The sequence below is a fragment of the Xyrauchen texanus genome, chromosome 31, assembly GCF_025860055.1.
Source record: "Xyrauchen texanus isolate HMW12.3.18 chromosome 31, RBS_HiC_50CHRs, whole genome shotgun sequence".
Classification (NCBI taxonomy): Eukaryota; Metazoa; Chordata; class Actinopteri; order Cypriniformes; family Catostomidae; genus Xyrauchen; species Xyrauchen texanus.
The window spans coordinates 15,310,782-15,330,592 of NC_068306.1; the positions used below are offsets into that span (position 1 = coordinate 15,310,782).

At 40.6% G+C, this 19,811-nt stretch overlaps 1 protein-coding gene across 14 annotated transcripts in view; it reads left to right on the forward strand.

The window, feature by feature from the left end:
• rimbp2a (RIMS binding protein 2a) overlaps positions 1 to 19,811 on the forward strand; it is a 74,810-nt gene that overhangs the window by 35,758 nt on the left and 19,241 nt on the right. For 8 of the 14 annotated variants that reach the window (XM_052100521.1, XM_052100520.1, XM_052100524.1 and 5 more), the window contains 10 exons: positions 2,185 to 2,289; positions 4,224 to 4,274; positions 5,218 to 5,238; positions 10,202 to 10,379; positions 11,853 to 12,001; positions 12,646 to 12,725; positions 13,357 to 13,466; positions 15,387 to 16,187; positions 17,415 to 17,566; positions 18,596 to 19,426. In XM_052100521.1, the coding sequence (XP_051956481.1) occupies positions 5,224 to 5,238; positions 10,202 to 10,379; positions 11,853 to 12,001; positions 12,646 to 12,725; positions 13,357 to 13,466; positions 15,387 to 16,187; positions 17,415 to 17,566; positions 18,596 to 19,426 (2,316 nt within the window). In that variant the 5' untranslated portion in view covers positions 2,185 to 2,289; positions 4,224 to 4,274; positions 5,218 to 5,223. Of the gene's footprint in view, positions 1 to 2,184; positions 2,290 to 2,799; positions 2,875 to 4,223; positions 4,275 to 5,217; positions 5,239 to 6,058; positions 6,135 to 7,964; positions 8,074 to 10,201; positions 10,384 to 11,852; positions 12,002 to 12,645; positions 12,726 to 13,356; positions 13,467 to 15,386; positions 16,188 to 17,414; positions 17,567 to 18,595; positions 19,427 to 19,811 lie in introns of those variants that run through there. The other 6 variants (XM_052100528.1, XM_052100531.1, XM_052100527.1 and 3 more) reach the window with 6 other exon arrangements.

Genomic DNA, 19,811 nt, shown 5'->3' on the forward strand with positions numbered 1-19,811 from the left:
CCAAACACCTAGTCACGGCAACATGGACGCTGTCCCCTCGCATCCATGCCTTCGACTGTAGACTCCCGGCGGGCCGGTTCTGACGAGTCAAGAGGATGCCTCCATAGGACCTCCTCCTCAGTCACTTTCCCATCCCAGCCGGGTACGCGGAGCAAGGTAAGTGCTATGAGAACTGTTTCGGGATGCAACTTTGCTCTCCAACGTAATATTACCTACCCCCCCCGGGGTACAGCAGTTCCACTGCAGCGGTTCCAGATGCTCCTGGGGCATATGACATCCTCAGTGGCGGCCACGCCGTTCAGGTTGATGCATATGAGACAGCTTCAGCACTGGCTTCAGACTTGAGTCCCGAGGTGGGCATGGCGCCGCGTTCATCACCTCTTTCTGCCGCCAGACATCCAACCCTTAGACAGACCTCTGTTTTCTGCGGACAGGAGTCCCCCTACAGCAGGTGTCCCGACGCGTTCTGGTCACCACAGATGCCTCCAAACAGGGGGGGTAACCGCTAGAGTCAGTCGAGCTTAGAGCCCTCTCCATGATGACGGCCCTCCTGATTGCGCTCGCTTCCATCAAGAGGGTTGGGGACCTGCAAGCGTTCTCTGTCAGCGACACTTGCCTGGAGTCCGGTCCGGCAGATGCTTACATCATCCTACGACCTCCTTCAGGGACCAGGTAATGAACCTGCAAGCGAAGCTGTCCTGGGAGGAGGCAGAACCAGCCTTATCGTTGCTTTGTCCGGTGCGTGCTTTGCGTACCTATGTGGACCGCACACAGAGCTTTAGATATTCTGAGCAGCTCTTTGTCTGCTTTGGTGGACAGCGGAAAGGGAACGCTGTCTCAAAACAGAGGCTAGCCCAATGGGACATCGACGCCATCGCTTTGGCCTATCACACCCAGGCCGTGCCCGCCCCCTTGAGGGTTCAAGCTCACTCGATGAGAAGTGTGGTATCCTCGTGGGCACTGGCCAATGGCACCTCACTAGCAGACATCGGCAGAGCAACGGGCTGGGCAACACCCAATACCTTTATGAGGTTGAAAACCCATGTGATGTATTTTGCCACATTTTACCTCCCCCCAGTCTGGGCAGGTGGTGGTCTCTGTGGAGTCTTTTCCCCCTGAAAGAATAAGAGTTGGAAAAGAACGCCTTCCCAGATGCGTGTTATAACGTTAATGGCCCCAGCCGCTTTAAGACTTTGTCACACAGACCTTATAAGCTCCTTTAAGTTTCAAAGCTTTACAACACATCTGCTTAAAACTGTCCGATTTAACCCCATCCTGAATCAAAGAGGCACTGAGTTCAGGAATTTTGAGGTCAAAGAGTCCACTGAAATCTGATGCCCCCTAACATATTTGTGTTATTCTCAGTTTTCTGCATTTTCACAGAACATGTTGTATTTACCGAGTGCTGCTCCATCAATCGCTGTTGGTGTCATCACTCACTGTCACTACTGCATTTAATGTGTCTTCTAAAGCATCTGGGTGGTTATTGATGGAATCTTTTTCGCCTAATCTTTTGAAGTCCACAGCCTGAAACCATCAAGTTAGAACAATGATTAATGCTATGCCATAAGATACATTTTTAAAGCTGAAGTGTGTAATTTTTGCACTACTAGCAGCACCAAACAGAATTATAAAAATAAAGACTGTTTTACCAACAGGTTTCCCCAAAACACTCGCCCTGTTAGCCATTGATTGGATAAACAGATTGGTCCATCCTAAATTCACACCATTTGTTGGGCCAGTGTTGCTATGTATGGCTGGTTGGTATACTCAAACACACAGATAAGTCTTTTGATAGTGCCACAGAGCTACATTGTTTACATTTTTAGGGAGAATCAACCAGCAAATGGCTCTCGTAATGTTGTCAATGTATATTAAGTTGGGGTTTTAAAAATTATACACATCACCTTGAAGAAATCAGGAGGTTCCACATTTACATTTATTCATTTCGCATATGCTTTTATCCAAAGTGACTAGAATTAATTAATGGTGTTTATTTTATCAGTGCATTTGTTCCCAGGGATATACGTAAACCCATAATCTTGACATTGCTTCTGTGGCACCATGCTCTACCACCACTTGCTATTCTTTTGTGCGAAAGTGACAAACACGTCCTAATGTTTTATTTAGATTTTACTCTTTCTATTCTCTCTCTTTTTCTGTGTTTATATCGCTCTTTCTCAGCATATCCAAGAAGCTGCTGACCAGCGGCAGCAGTTGGATGCAGAGCATGAGCAGGCCCTGGCTTTCCTCAACTCCAGACAGCAGAAGATCAACCTTCTGCAGAAGGTAAGGGCCTCAGTGAATGCCCAACATACACACAGATACATTTCACAGCACAAATAAATGTTCAAACAGCAGCAGAATAAGTTGTCAGTCCTATTTGGAGTGATAAATGTGGTTCTATTCATACATATTTCGGTTAGTTATTTATAACTCAAGGTTGTCTCATGGGCTGACTTTGATTGCATGTTCATACAGATATAATTCAATCTGCCAGTCTGCTGTTGTATGCACAGGACTATTTGAGTGTCACAACTGTTAGCAAATATGGTTGCCAGTCCTAAACACTGAGTGTGTGAACGTAGTCTATGTATAACAAGTAAGGCTAAGAGTATTTTCTACTGACATGTAAGTAACAGACAATTTGGCAAATTAGAGCTGAATAAAATCACTTCAGTGACATTAGAGGACCATGGCTGCAGACGTGTTTGCTCTCCTTTGTGTCTGTGTCCTTTCAGGAAGGAGCAGCGACAGGCAAACAAAGCAATTAGAGCAGACAGCAGACACTGCATCACTGCAGATCCCTAGGGAGGGGTTCTTGACAGAGCTGTCACCTTACTAACACACACAAACAGATGCACAGTCACACAGGTGTAAATGAACAAATTACTTGCTTATACAACTTGCATATCAATCATAGCTTGTCTGTTTCCTGAATATGTGTATCTCCAAATCCTGCTTTGCTGATCACTGACATGCATTGTGTTTTGGATGCTTGTCCCCAGACTTCTTGACTTGCTTAACCAGCAAGGCTACTTTGGTCAACGAGTTTAAAGGGTACAAAAATGAAAATTCTCTCATTATTTACTCATGACTTGAAGAAAAAAATCACAGACCATCAGCATTAATGTCATCCACATGACACCAGATGTAAAATTAATGTCTTTTAAAGCAACACGATTGCTTTTGGTGTGAAAAAGATAAATAGTTAAGTAATTATTTTAAACTCTAATTTATGCTTCCGGTGAGCAGCAGTACGTCATTGGCATTTTAAACACGTGAGAACTGGTGTACGTGCGTCACAGCAGGAAGAGCAGCGCTGTTTACAAGTGAGAAGGAGGAATGCTGTACAGTAGCTTGGTTGGTTTTGGTTTAGATCTGTATTTATCTGTTTCTTTACTGACAATGGTGTGTTTGTATGCTTATCCTGAATGTCTCAACCGAGTAGAGAACGTGAGATAACGTTGGTATAATGGCAACACGAATACGTCACACGAGAGAACGATTGGACTCCACCCTCTCGTGAAGCTTACCTTCATGTTGGGTTATAGTTAAAGATTTGTTTTGCCCCAAAAGTTAACATATCGCTTTTGAAGACATTAATTTAACAGCAGGTGTTGTATGGATGAGGTTTATGCTGACTGTCTGTGATTTTTGATGCTTCAAAAGAGAAATCTCTATTTTCATTTTAAGGACCTACCGAGCTAAGATATTTTTCTATTTTTCTTCAAATGTGTTCTGGTGAAGAAAGTTGTACACACCTGGGATATAATGAGGGTGAGTAAATAATGATAGAATTTTCATTTTTGAGTGAACTATCCCTTTAATTAGAAATACTATACTGAACCACCAGCAAAAATTCATGCTGGTCTGAGCTGGACTTTTCAGCAGGAAAGTTGTTCCTGTTTGCCTGCAAACAAAGAGGTTTCACTGCAATTGTACTCAGTTATGAGTCACCAATGTTTCCCCTAAAAATGTGACTCAATCACAGTTTTGCCCTTTACATCCTTAATTTCTCCTCTGGATCAATAAATCTGCATGTGAAATTAGATGAAGTAGCTTTGCCAGCCAAATCTTGGCACAAATCATTCATTCAGAATGTGAGATTATAATGTCTAGCTGACGTTGAAGTTACTTCCTGACTTTTAAGTTAGTCAGGGTTTTAGTAAACGCAATTGCAATTATACTGTCAAAATAAATCACTTATCTCTTATTTCCAGGTACAGGCTGAAGTTGAGAAAGAACGTGAAGAAGTGGTGCATCTGCTAGAGGTAAAAGATAATCTATTTCCTCTCCTTCTTCCTTTTGACATCCCTCTGTGAAATTTGCACTTCTAGCCTGGTCAGCACAGTCTGAATTTTGTTCAAAATAAGAAGTGTCTACCCACATTATCTGATAACTGTAGAGAGGACCAGTGCAGCCTGCAGCATGAGTCCCTCATTTGACCACCATTTCTGACATTTGGGCCTCTCTGAGAAGCTTCAGCTTGTCACGTAATGTCAGACATCTGAGGAGAGCTTCAAGGCTTCTCTTCAAGGCGTCCTTCCAATGATTCCTTACTTTATGACCCTTATAATTTTTGACTCTCTTAATGTTTTACGGGAATAATTTGCCCAGACATTATCATTCACTACCCTCTTATCATTCCAAACTTCTTTGACTATCTTTTTTCCGTGGAACAACAAAGGATACATTTAGCAGAATGTCTGAGCTGCTCTCTTTTGTACAATAAAAATTTATGTAGACTGTGAATCTCCAAAATTGACAAAATGCACTGTAAAAGCATAATAAAAGTAGTCCATATGTTCTATGGGCTATGTTCCAAGAGTTTTGAAGCCATATTTTGTGTGAGAAACAGACTGAAGATTAAAGTGTTTAAGTTTTTGCTTGACAGTCGTGGTTACCATTCACTTTCATTGTATGTAAAAGAACAGCTTTAACATTCTACGATAAAGAACTACTTTTGTGTTCCAAAGAAGAAAGACAATCATACAGATTTCGAAAGACACTAGGGTGAGTAAATGATGACAGAATTTTTGTTTTTGTTTTAAGCCATTTATGTTTTATTCTCTTTTATTCATGTTTATTTTGTATTACTTTTATCTCTAACCCCTGTTATTCTGATTTGTGTGTGTGTGTGTGTGTGTATATATATTTATATTTATATATATATATATTTTTTTCTTCCCCTTTTGTCCTTTTGTGTTCAAACAGAGCCATATGGACAACATGCAGGTACACACACTCTCATAATATTTTTCTAACATTCTATATCATTCCATATCAGAAAAGAAACAATATTGATCTTTATACTTAACTTTTCAAAGAATCATCAGTTCATTGTTACTTGCCAGTTGAGTATCGTTTCTTCATTGAATTGCTGCTATCTATATGTCAAAAAATAGTTGTTGCAGATGAAAAACTTTAGTTAAGAGTTTGACAAAAGATAACTTTCCCTGTTGGCATTCTGTTGCATCATGTCTTTGTTTTTAGGGTAAAACTAGGAGCTCCTATTTTTATGATCTGGTTAGATAATGTTCTTAACCTGTGTCAGGTTTTATAAACCTCTAATGCTTTTGCCACGTGTGCCTGTTATTTTAAAATGCAAATTTTACAATTTTATCTAGCTCTCATTTGCATGCTTTGGAGTAGTCTTAATCCATTGCTCCAAGCAAGTTTAGGCTCCGTAAGGTTAATAACCAGTGATTTCTCCTGGTGATATGAATTAAATGATAAGAATGATCAAGAATTAAATAGTTCATGTCTTGGCTATCTATTCACAGGTAGACATTTTGTCATACTGGTCTAAATCTGTTTTATAATGAGAATATCTGTATATCATAGGTTATCATATTTATTATATGTTGATATATTTGTTGATGTTGATTATTACTAGGGCTATTGATTTAATGTTGACTTAATTAAATTACTTGTTAAAAAAATCAGTCTTCTGACGTGCAAGTAAATTCCGTAATAAAAGTAGTCCATGGATTTTCCTACCATACAGTACGAGAAAATCAAGCTTTAATTACAACTGTTTTTACGAGCTGTGTAGGTGGCAGCGTGCCTTAACAAACTGGGGAGGGAAACCACAGAAAGGTATCCTGCTCACTTAGGAGAAAGCACAACAGGTGGGCGAAGTACAACAGAATACAAGAATATTTATGTGCAATTTTTAGGGCTGCCCCCAAACAAAGAATTTCCTAGTCGACTAGTTAGCGTTAGTTTAAGCCATTAGTCGACTAGTTGTCGCATGTTTATGATATTAATTTAATTACTTTAATATTAAATTAGATCACTTTTTGCACATATCGTTATGTTACAGCCTTATTCCAAAATTGATTAAATTAATGATGTTCCTCAAACTTCTACAAACAATTCCCCATAATGACAACATGAAAGAAGTTTGTTTGAAATCTTTGCAAATGTATTAAAAATAAAAAAAAATTCTATAAATTGATTGGAGTCCACCTGTGGTAAATTCAGTTGATTGGACATGATTTGGAAAGGCACACACCTGTCTATATAAGGTCCCACAGTTAACAGTGCATGTCAGAGCACAAACCAAGCCATGAAGTCCAAGGAATTGTCTGTAGACCTCCGAGTCACGATTGTATCAAGGCACAGATCTGGGGAAGGGTACAGAAAAATGTCTGCAGCATTGAAGGTCCCAATGAGCACAGTGGCCTCCATTATCGGCAAATAAAAGTTTGGAACCACCAGGACTCTTCCTAGAGCTGGCTGCCCGGCCAAACTGAGCGATCGGGGGAGAAGGGCCTTAGTCAGAGAGGTGACCAAGAACCAGATGGTCACTCTGACAGAGCTCCAGTGTTTCTCTGTGCAGAGATGTGAACCTTCCAGAAGAACAACCATCTCTGCAGCACTCCACCAATCAGGCCTACATGGTAGAGTGGCCAGACAGAAGCCAAAAGGCACCTGAAGGACTCTCTGGTCTGATGAAACAAAGATTGAACACTTTGGCCTGAATGGCAAGCGTCATATCTGGAGGAAACCAGGCACAGCTCATCACCTGACCAATACCATCCCTACAGTGAAGCATGGTGGTGGCAGCATCATGCTGTGGGGATGTTTTTCAGCAGCAGGAACTGGCAGACTAGTCAGGATCGAGGGAAATATGAATGCAGCAATGTACAGAGACATCCTTGATGAAAACCTGCTCCAGAGCGCTCTGGACCTCAGACTGGGATGAAGGTTCCTCTTCCAACAGGACAACGACACTAAGCACACAGCCAAGATAACAAAGAAGTAGCTACGGGACAACTCTGTGAATGTCCTTGAGTGGGCCAGACTTGAACCCAATTGAACATCTCTGGAGAGATCTGAAAATGGCTGTGCACCGACACTCCCCTTCAAACCTGATAGAGCTTGAGAGGTCCTGCAAAGAAGAATGGGAGAAACTGCCCAAACATAGGTGTGCCAAGCTTGTAGCATCACACACAAAAAGACTTGAGGCTGTAATTGGTGCCAAAGTTGCTTCAACAATGTATTGAGCAAAGGCTGTGAATATTTATGTACATGTGATTTTCTTCGTTTTTTATTTGTAAAGATTTCAAACAAACTTCTTTCATGTTGTCATTATGGGGTATTGTTTGTAGTATTTTGAGGAAAATAATTAATTTAATCCATATAGGAATAAGGCTGTAACATAACAAAATGTGGAAAAAGTGAAGCGTTGTGAATACTTTCTGGATGCACTGTATATTGGGGGGCATCAGGAAATTGTTTGAGTTCCAGGGCTGAGAGAGAATGTTGTAAGTAACATTGTTAACACTGTTCTACATTACAGAGAAATACTAAACCGTAATAATGAGCCTTTCAAATATTTATTTTAAAGCGCACGCACAAACCGTGCCACAGCGACACTGGCAAAAGCGGTAAGGATTCTGAATGTGTCGGAAAAACCTGCAAGAAGACTGTCTGAACATTTTGTTAATTTATAGAGAGAAATGCACATTAGGCTTGTGCCGACAGACAATGATCTCGGGGATCGACGATGGACAGAGTGCTTGCCAATAGCTGATGCCTTTGATGATGTCAAGATGATATTTGGTTTGTTTTCCCATTAATGTATTAAATTATTTTATTATTAGGCTATTATTATTATCAAATAATATTACAAATAATTTGGGGCCTGGGTAGCTCAGCGAATATTATCACTGACTACCACCCCTGGAGTCGCGAGTTCGAATCCAGGGTGTGCTGAGTGACTCCAGCCAGGTCTCCTAAGCAACAAAATTGGCCCAGTTGCTAGGGAGGGTAGAGTCACAAGGGAAACCTCCTCGATGTTGCTATAATGTGTGGCTTTTCATTCTAGGTGGGGCATTTGGTGAGTTGTGCGTAGATGGCGCGGAGCATAGCGTTGGCCTCCACACTTGCTACATCTCCGCAGTAAAACATTTTTATTTGCTTTTTGTTTTTTCATTTGAAGTGCAATTTGAAAATAGAAATGTATTTAAGTTTGTATCTAAGTCATCAATCCGTGTGGCCGAGGACGAATCTCAGTTACCCCCGCATCTGAGACAGTCAATCCGCTCAATTTATCACGTGGCTAGTTGAGCACGTTACTGCAGAGACATATCTTGTGTGGAAGCTTCACACTATTCTCCAAGGCATCCATGCACAACTCACCGCACACCCCACCGAGAGCGAGAACCACATTATAGCGACCACGAGGAGGTTACCCATGTGAATTAACCCTCCCTAGCAACCAGGCCAATTTCGTTGCTTAGGAGACCTGGCTGGAGTCACTCAACATGCCCTGGATTCAAACTTGCGACTCCAGGGGTGGTAGTCAGCATCTTTACTCGCTGAGCTATACAGGCCCCAGAGTTTTTTGTTCTTTAAATAAATGAATTAAATTTTCAATGCAAACATCACTAAATCAAGAATATTCAAAGCTATTATTCTATAAATTAAACTAACTTTGTCGACAATTTCTGGTTCATCATTCAATCTACATAATCCTGTTTATCAATATGCATTATGGAGGGGAAAGTGTTATAAACTCCAGCAATCAATTGACCTAAATCTTTCCATGTACCATCAATGTCACTCAGAATGCTGTCAATTTCTGACATGGGTTTTCATGCATCGTTTGCATGCAACGGCAGGACATAGAAGAGGAGCATAATTAATAAGCCTCGTTTGGGCAGTGGGGTTGAAGAGGCACACCTGATGTGTGTTTGGCCTTGTCACCACTGCCAAATAAATGTAGAGCGCACCTCTTCTCAGCTTCTATGTCCTTGTTTGCACACTGGCGACCTCAGGCCGAATTAGATGTGTGTTGAACCGGCACTCCCGGCGCAAATTAGATGCGACGCCGAAGGATTGAAGCACTCGTTGCGGCCGATGGGCACGGATGCCGGGCTTGATGTCACACCCACTGTGTCTGTCACTTGCTCACCCCACCACACCTTGAACTTGGTTACAGACAAATTATATTGAACAGTGAAATCGATGACAACAACTCTTTCCTGCACTTGGCTCCATTTTCTAACAAGAAATAGATAATGTGAGCTCAACTGTTTTCTGACATTGGTGGTCGCTGAGCGATTTCGCTCTGCATTTGCATAGAACGGCCACATCCTGTCACCAATGGTCACTGTCACTCGTATTGACAGAAGTCCCCAGCTCTAATTGAAAACGAATGGTCTCCTGTCACATTCAGCGACAGAATCGCAGACAGTTTGAACGGGTTGCGACATCAAGTGGGAAAGTCTGCACACTTACAGCAACAATTAAAAATAGCACAGACGGAAACGCAAGAACGCGTACTGTGAGCACTGGACACATTGAGGAACTCAAAGCAAAACAGATTGCTGTTGACTGTAGGCTTGTTCAATAATATAAGAATTAAGCAAACAATATATTGAGTTCTGATACCACTTTTTGTACTGTCTAATCAATGCGTTATTCATCTGCCACAATAATACAATTTATTTAAAATGTAATTATTTATCCTTTTTATATGAATTATCTTTACTTGGGTGCCTTTCTCAGCAAATAATGATGTATATTAATAATTGCCATTAATTATTAACAATTTAATTAATCTCTGTGTCATGCAACTAATTTTATAAAAAATATTAATCAATTGACAGCCCTTATTATTAGCCTACATAAAATGTTTTATTTTATAATGTTTCTATTTCTTTCATGTGCATTCTGACCCTTAAAGGTCAAAGTTCATGACTTGGAGCATAAATGCCGGACACAGATTGAGCAGTGTAATATTTTGCCAAAAGAACTGGGGAAATATCACCTGGGGTCAGACACGGAGGACACACTCAACATTGACTCACAGGAGAAAAACTTGGGCAACGTTTACAACAGCTTGCAGCAGCAGGCAGAAAAAAGTGAGTGAAGCATCTTTATAAACAGGTGGACCTGCAGACAAAAAAGAAAATCAAGTTTAATGCATTATTGGAGCTGAGTTTACTCTCATTTCATTTACAACATCTTCTTCTCTCTATATCTGTCAAGCAGTCTAAAACCTGCTATTTGAATTCAGTCAAGGGGGGGCTCTGGGCTTTAAAGTTGCACAATCTAGTTTGGCAATCCCCCTGCCCATCAACAATGAAAACAAATCAGAAGGGGTGGCCTTGGAGATAATTGTCCCTGGGGCCTTTGCAAGTCATAAACCGTCCCTGGTTATGCTAGATGATTTTTGTCCTTTTGTGTCACTGTATTTTTAATTCGTCAGATTTTTTGCTTGTTATCCTATTTCATATCTCATATGGTACTCTCAAATAAGTGCGATGCTATTACCATGTTTTTTGGACATGTGCTGTACTCTGGTAATTGCATGTTTTTGGTTATGTACCATAGTAATACATTGGTATTTTATTTTATGGTATGCAATGGTAATACAATGTAAATACCACAGAATATGATGATATGGGAATCATTCAATACCATGGTATACCAACTGCCATTACTTAACTTGAAACAAGGTAAATTTTTTGTATGGGGAAAGATTCATAATCAATCATAATATAATGGTAATTGGTCATTACTTTAAAACAGAATTGTGCATTATATATTTCTGCACTGGTTCCTCTCATTTTAAATAAACCTTATCATCTGGTTAAAGGGATAGTTCACCCAAAAATGAAAATACTCTTTTCATTGACTCACCCTCATGCTATCACAGATGTGTATGACTTTCTTTCTTCTGCAGAACACAAATAAAGATTTTTAGAAGAATATCTCAGCTCTGTAGGTCCATCCAAATCAAGTGAATGGTGACCAAAATTTTGAAGCTCAAAAAAGCACATAAAGAGAGAATAAAAGTAATCTATAAGACTCCAGTGTTTTAATCAATGTCTGATTTCAAGCTTGATTACACTGCCTAGTGCTTGAAACATGAACAGAGCACTATATGGTGCTAGGAAGTGTAATCAAGCTATCATGATTACACAAGCTTACAACAAACTTTTTCTTTTGCCAGGGAGACTGCTGATATCAAGATTTATAGTGAAAAAGGAGTTATATTTTGGTCTGTTATCACTTAAAACCAATTGAATCACTTCAGATAACATGGATTAAACCTCTAGAGTCATATGGATTACTTCTATGCTGCCATTGTGTGCTTTTTAGAGCTCCAGAATTTTGGTCTCCTTTCAATTGCATTGGATGGACCTGCATTGCATTTGTTTTCTGCAGAAGAAAGAAAGAACGTTATGCACATATGGGATGCATGAAGGTGAGTAAATGATGAGAGAATTTAAATTTTTGGATGAACTATTCTATTAATATTGTTTGATAATCAAAGTCATTGATTTGCTTTTGATTTTGTCATTGATTTCTTTTATAACTCATGCTGGCAGGTGATGAGAGATCTGACAGATCTCCACTGGTCTCAGAACTGCCATTAGTACAGCAACACAACATAGACAAGGCAGAGAAGCAGTCCATCAAACCAACCGTCCTCACTCGCAATCAATCCAGCAGCCCCATGCAAGCATCTCTCTCAGAGGTTTGTCTCACTCTCATCCAATCACACATACCCATTATACTGGTTAACCATGATGGATTTTGTTAACCGGAGCAGGAGATGCAAGAAGAGATGTGGAGCAAACAAGCTTATAGTTTTGCTGTGAGCAAATTCCAGTATCCATTTATCTGCCTGAAATTTACTCAAGAGAAAGAAATTGGCAAATGTTATGTCTCTATAATGTGCCTCTTTCTTTATAATTAGATCCATATATGGCTTAATGTCAGATGTTTGGGTTGAAGATTTGGTCAGATGCTGTAGGAAATAAAGTAAATAGTTTTTGTGAAAACTAAGCCCTACAGTGGGCTTCTAGAGTCCCTGTGCAACATTGAGTAAAAAGATACATTTTGTAATTAACTTTTCCCCGACTATGTGATTGACATCATTGCAAATAGGGTGTAATCATTTCTTTGCACAGAATCATACATGAATCAAATCATCTGTGAATACATGCATCCATGAACACATGCACTGTTTATGATGGTAACAGGACTGAAAATAAATTGTTCGATGTTTTGTAATGATTCTCTGACAAACACTGCCTTAATATGTTCATGATTTAATGCACAGCATGGAATTTAAATAAGACATAAATAAATAAGATAAAGTTTTTTTTTCATTCTTAGATGGATAATGAGGTGAGCCCATCGCCCAGGTCCAAGAAAAGATACACAGGACAGGTCCGCCTCTGCACTTCCCGCTACAGGTAAAATTCAACATTGAAAAATAGAAGAAAAGTCGAAAATGTTCATACCACATCACAACAGGAGCAGAAGGACCACTCTTATAAATGCCTTTTTGTTTACTCTAGAACATACATGCACTATAGCGAAGCCAGCGTTAAAAATATTGTTACTGCTACTTGAGATAAAGAGGCACATTTTAAGGGCCGTTCAGACCAAATGCGTTGTTGTGCTATCTGGAAATCAGAGGAAAAATAAGAATGCTGTTGTCTCAAGATGTGTTTTTAAAATCTGACCTTTCTACCCCTGACATCGTCTAAAAAATTAATACAACAATAAAAATCATCCACATAGCTCATGTTTACATAGAAAAGTAATTGAAAAACATCTTAGCTGGAAACAAAAACATGTTCAGTGTGAAAGGCCTAAAGAGACCATTCTTGTGAAATTTTAATTCTGTTTTGAAATACGTATCGTCACCAGTGGTTTGGGAGATTTAGGTGAAATTGATTATTGCTATACTTTCTAAACTTTTATTAAGACATCAGTAAACTGACTTAAAGGGATTTTGAAGTCAATGTACTATAATTGCCATTTATTTGCCATCAATTGCAGTATATAACTTTCTCACTCACTGTCCGGTCTTTTTGTCAGTTATAATCCCTATGATGGACCTAATGAGCATCCTGAAGCAGAGCTCCCTCTTGTGGCAGGGAAGTACTTGTACGTCTACGGGAACATGGACGATGATGGATTTTATCATGGTAAATAAAACTTGTTATGATGTCAGAAGTATAATGGATCTAAATTAAGTTTACTTTTAAAAATACCAGACTTGTACATATTTTAAACACTGAACACTCTAAGGAGTCATCCGCCTCTATGCAGTGCATCCGAAAAGTATTCACAGCGCTTCACTTTTTCCACTTTTGTTATGTTACAGCCTTATTCCAAAATTGATTAAATTCATTATTTTCCTCAATTCTACAAAAAATATCCCATAATGACAACGTTGTTTGAAATCTTTGCAAATGTATATATATAAAAAAAAAAAAAATCACATGTACATAAGTATTCACAGCCTTTGCTCAATACTTTGTTGAAGCACCTTTGGCACCAATTACTGCCTCAAGTCTTTTGGCGTATGATGCTACAAGCTTGGCACACCTATTTTTGGGCAGTTTCTCCCATTCTTCTTTGCAGGACCTCTCAAGCTCCATCAGGTTGGATGGGGAGCATCAGTGCACAGCCATTTTCAGATCTCTCCAGAGATGTTCAATTGGGTTCAAGTCTGGGCTCTGGCTGTGCCACTCAAGGACATTCACAGAGTTGTTCCTGTAGCCACTCCTTTGTTATCTTGGCTGTGTTGTTGTCCTTTTGGAAGATGAACCTTCACCCCAGTCTGAGGTCCAGAGCGCTCTGGAGCAGGTTTTTATCAAGGATGTCTCTGTACATTGCTGCATTCATCTTTCCCTCGATCCTGACTAGTCTCCCAGTACCTGCCACTGAAAAACATCCCCACAGCATGATGCTGCCACCACCATGCTTCACTGCAGGGATGGTATTGGCCAGGTGATGAGCGGTGTCTGGTTTCCTCCAGACATGACACTTGCCATTCAGGCCAAAGAGTTTAATCTTTGTTTCATCAGACCAGAGAGTTTTTTTTCTCATGGTCTGAGAGTCCTCCTGGTGCCTTTTGGCAAACTCCAGGCAAGCTGTCATGTGCCTTTTACTGAGGAGTGCTGCAGAGATGGTGGTTCTTCTGGAAGGTTCTCCTCTCTCCACAGAGAAACGCTGGAGCTCTGTGGAGATTCTTGGGTTGAGACCACCTGGTTCTTGGTCACCTCCCTGACTGAGGCCCTTCTCCCCTGATCGCTCAGTTTGGCCGGGCGGCCAGCTCTAGGAAGAGTCATGGTTGTTCCAAACTTCCATTTACGGATGATGGAGGCCACTGTGCTCACTGGGACCGTCAATGCTGCAGAAACGTTTCTGTACCCTTCCCCAGATATGTGCCTTGATACAATCCTGTCTCGGAGGTCTACAGACAATTCCTTGAACTTCATGGCTTGGTTTGTGCTCTGACATGTACTGTTAACTGTGGGACCTTATATAGACAGGTGTGTGCCTTTCCAAATCATGTCCAATCAACTGAATTTACCACAGGTGGACTCCAATTAAGTTTTAGAAACATCTCAAGGATGATCGGTGGAAACAGGATGCACCTGAGCTCAATTTTAAGTGTCATGGCAAAGGCTGTGAATACTTATATTTTTTTAATTTTTAATTTTAATATATATGTAAAGATTTCAAACAAAATTCTTTCACATTGTCATTATGGGGTATTGTTTGTGGAATTTTGAGGAAAATAATTAATTTAATCATTTTTGGATAAGACTGTAACATAACAATATGTGGAAAAAGTGAAGCGCTGTGAATAGGCTACTTTCCGGATGCACTGTGTATATATATATATATATACACAAAAAAATTACATTCTCATGGACATTATAGAATAGACAACATACCTAGACAAGTTAGTTGATGCAATCAATAAGCATTACTTGGCTGCATGTATTAAAATGACATGCTTATTTACAAATACATTTCAAATACTACTTATGAATTGAGAGTCTGATGTAGCTTATTAGTCAGAGCATGAACAATTTCTATTTGTGTTTTTCTAGGAGAGCTTTTGGATGGCCAGCGTGGCTTGGTTCCCTCTAATTTTGTGGAGTTTGTCCAGGACAAGGAAAAGCCATCTATAGAGGGGGGAGAGGAGCAGGGTAGGCTGGAGCATAGCTGTCTGAGCCTGACTACCATAGATGGAGGTGCTCCTCTGGACAGCTTTAGCAGTGACGTTCTCAGGCACTGCAGTAATGGGACAGGCACTCTGGACGGAGAAGAGCTGAGTGACGACATTGTGCCTTACCCCAGGAAGATCAACCTGATCAAACAGCTGGCGAGAAGTGTGATAGTGGCCTGGGAGCCACCTTTGGTATCTCTTGGCTGGGGAAATATCAATGGGTACAATATCTTAGTGGATGGGGAAGTGCGTTCCTCTGTGCCCTTTGGGGGCAGGACCAAACTTCTTTTGGAGAAGCTAGACCTGGATGGCAGCACCTACCGTGTATCGGTACAAAGTGTGACGGACAAGGGGCTCTCCGATGAATTACGGTGCACCTTGCTGGTTGGTTGCAATGTGGTGGTGGCCCCCACCAGCCTGAGAATCGATGAAATATTACGGGACTCTGCTGAACTTTCGTGGCTGCCCAGTAACAGTAACTATGCCCATGCTGTGTACTTGGATGGCGTGGAACATGCTATGGTGAAGCCGTGTTCTTACAGACTACGTTTTGTGAACCTAAAGGCCGCCACAGTATACAAGGTAAAGGTGCTGGCCAAACCTCACCAGGTGCCCTGGCACATGCCGCTGGAGCAGAGGGAAAAGAGAGAGGCTGGGGTGGAGTTCTGTACTCAGGCTGCAGGTCAGACTCAACACTCTCACAGCAATAATGTTCTTCTAATATTGCACTGATATTCAGGATTGTTAAAGTTTTTAATTTTTTATTTAGTTTTGACTTCTATGTAATTTTAAACTTTTCCTTTCAATTTAGTATAGTTTTTGTAAATTTTTACTCTATGACTCTTAGTTTCAGTTTTTTTTTTGTGTTTCTAGTTTCAGTTTAGTTTAAGTTTTTATATTAGTTTTAGTATTTGTGGGTTGCCAGCGTTAGCTGATTTCATTTAACTTTCATGTTTAATGAAGGCGGCTTGAAAAGGTTTAAAATTCTTTATTACGCGTCTCTCTTGAATACTTAATTCTGATTAGTTGGTGGCGCCATCTAGTAATCTGATATCGCTGAGTTCACATCCACATATCAGACTGCTCATCCAGGTATTGCAAATTTGTGAGATAACTGTGTGATCTCTACAAGTAAGCTAATAAAATAATTTCAACTCAAATCAATGTTTCATGTGCATTTATTGTATTGGCAAGTAATCTTGTAATAAACTGGAAATGAGCAGTCAGATGATCATTATTTACAAAATAAGCACCAGCAGATCTCCGACACACACAGGAGGTGGATTTTAGCTGTTCAGTGATTTCTTTCTTCTCACATAATTGCTTAATTTCAATGCAAATCAATGTTTCATGTACATATTTTTATTTATATGGCAAGTAGTCTTGTAATAGGTTGGATAATGAGATGTCAGATGGTAATTTTTTACAACATTGAATGTCAATGTATATTTTTATTTGGTTGGTAGCCCTGTAATAAGTTGGCAGCTGGTTATTATCGCAAAATAAACCTCTTCAAGGTGATACAAGACCCCTGATCACCCTGTCTGGCTTTATTTTGGGATGACAACTGGCTGACTGTACATTATCCCTTACATAATAATGTATACTGCGTTTGATTAGAACAATACACCACTTAACATAGACAAAGGCAACAGAAATTGATTTTGTGGCGCTAATTGGATAAATTAATTTGCACAAAAACCCAGACTCTTGGAAGTAATTTACACCCCTAGCACCATCATTCAGTCATGAAGATTATTGGCTTTTTGAATGACCATATTACTCTAAACTTGAGCTCAAGCCATAATATGCATAGAACACAGTGAAACAATCTGTTCTTAACTTCATACCATTGCAGTTTAAAGTGTGCTACTGAAAGTAACTGGTGGCAGCTCTCTGTCCCTCCCAGGGCCCCCTCTACCCCCTCAGGAAGTGCAGGTCCAGTGTGGTCAAGCCGCAGGGATTCTCCAAGTCCGGTGGAAGCCCCCTCCTATGACACCTATGGGAACCTCCAATGGTGCAAATGTCATTGGCTACGCAGTGTGCACGAAGGGTCAGAGGGTAAGGATGTGCATGCATCAGCAGTCATATTTGGTGATGTTTATGTGATAGAACAGGTCTTGACTGCATGAAGGCTGAATTCATCAAGACCTATTTATAGCATAAAGTAAAACTGATGCCCTCTGTTGATGGATTTGGGTGGTTACAAATACTCAAGCATCTATCTAGTGGAAGCAACTTTTCTGGTGTTTTGAAGTGAAGGAAAACTTAATTCAAACATAGGGGTAGTTTACTCGAAATGAAAAATCACTTGAGGTGACCATGAGGTGTAAGGAATAGTTCACCCAAAAATGACCCCCCAATTTACTCACCCCCATAACATCCCAGAATTTTATGAATTTCTTTCTTTTACAGAGCACAAACATTTTTAGAAGAATATCACAGCTCTGTAGGTCCATTCAATGCAAGTGAATGGTGGCCAGAACTTTGAAGGCCAAAAATCATGTAACGGCAGCAAAAAAGTAATCTATCGTAGATATCATAGGTGTGGGAGAGAAACAGATTACTTTTTTTTACTATAAATCTCCACTTTCAGTTTCTTCTTCTATTGTTTTTGGTTAATTACATTCTTCGTGCATATTGCCATACTGGGTAGGGAGGAGAATTCTTAATAAAAAAGACCTAAATATTGATTGATTTCTCACCCTCACCTATCATATAGCCTCTGAAGACATAGATTTAACCACTGGAGTTGTATAGATTACGTTTATGCATTCTTTATGTGCTTTAGAGCTTCAAAATTTGTATCACCATTCACTTGCACTGATTCTTCTACAAGTCTTTGTGTTCTGCAGAAGAAAGAAAGTCATACACTTCTGGGATGGCATGAGGGTGAGTGAATGATGAGAGAATAAAAATGTTGGGGTGAATTATTCCTTTTAATAAAATAATGATAGTATTGTCATCATTTTTGCAAACTATCCCTTTAATGTAATGTTCTGTTACAGTTCGTTAACATTTGTTAGATAAATGAGGAGAATGTGAAGTGACATCTTAAGTATTTTGCTAATGATGCAATGTTGGTTTCAGATTGCTGAGGTGTTGTATCCACTGGCAGACTATGTGGCAATAGAGTTGAACCATCTCCAGTGCTTGGAGGCCCGAGAGGTTATCGTGAGGACTTTATCAGCACAAGGGGAATCTCAAGACTCCCACGCCGCCGTCATTCCAAACCACCTGCTGGTGCCTCTTCCTAAAACTCACCCTCCTCCTCACCATATCCAGTCCCCTCTCCCACCTCATCAGTCCCAACCCTTACCCTCTCATCCCACACCCTTGCCCCTTTCCCCTCACCCTGGACCTCAACCGCCCCACCATCTCCAACCACTCCCCGTTCGTCCCAACCAGCCTCATTCTCACCTACAGCCCCACCAAATGCCCCATCCCACGCAGCCCTCTCCACCTCAACTCCAGCCTTTACCACCACACACCATCCCTCAACCCCAACCCACCATCCATATGCCCCACCCCCAATTGTCCATGCCTATGCCTCAACCCCAGCAGCCCATGCTCCATCCCCAGCCGACAATCCCTATGCCCCAGCCTCACATACCCCAGCTGACCCTTCCCCAATCCCAAAGACCACTAAGTGCCAGAGAGCTGGAAACCAAAGAGCCAGGGCCAGGAATGCTTCATCATGGAGGGGGCTCAGCTCAGCCATGGGAGCCCAGCTGCTCCCCATCAGGCATGCCCTCGGGAATACCACACGGACACACTCTGGATGCCCCACCGTGCCCCAACCGTCGTTCCCCTTCACCTCAAAGAATCCTCCCCCAGCCCAGGGGTACACTTATCCCTGACACAGTGGCCAAGGCTATTGCCAGAGAGGCAGCCCAAAGGGTGGCTGCAGAGAGTGGACAGGTGAGTCAAATTAGAGCAAAAAAAAAAATGTATATGCTGTAGTTGCAAACTCACCTTAATATATGCAAAAGAGAACTGTCCTATAAGATCTAGTACTCCTTGAACTAGTTAAAGAACAGACATACAATAGATTAGTAGATATCCTGACACAGTGCTTAACCTCAGCTAAATTATTAAAGGAATGGATCATCCAAAAATTAAAATTCAGTCATCATTTACTCTCCCTCATGTTGTTCCAAACCCATACAATTGAACACAAAAGGAGATGTTTAAGCAGTATGTAAGCCTCAGCCACCCTTTAATTTTGTTGCATTTTTTCTCCATACAATGGAAGTGAATGGTGCCTGAGGCTAACATACCACTTAATGTCTCCTTTTGTATTCCA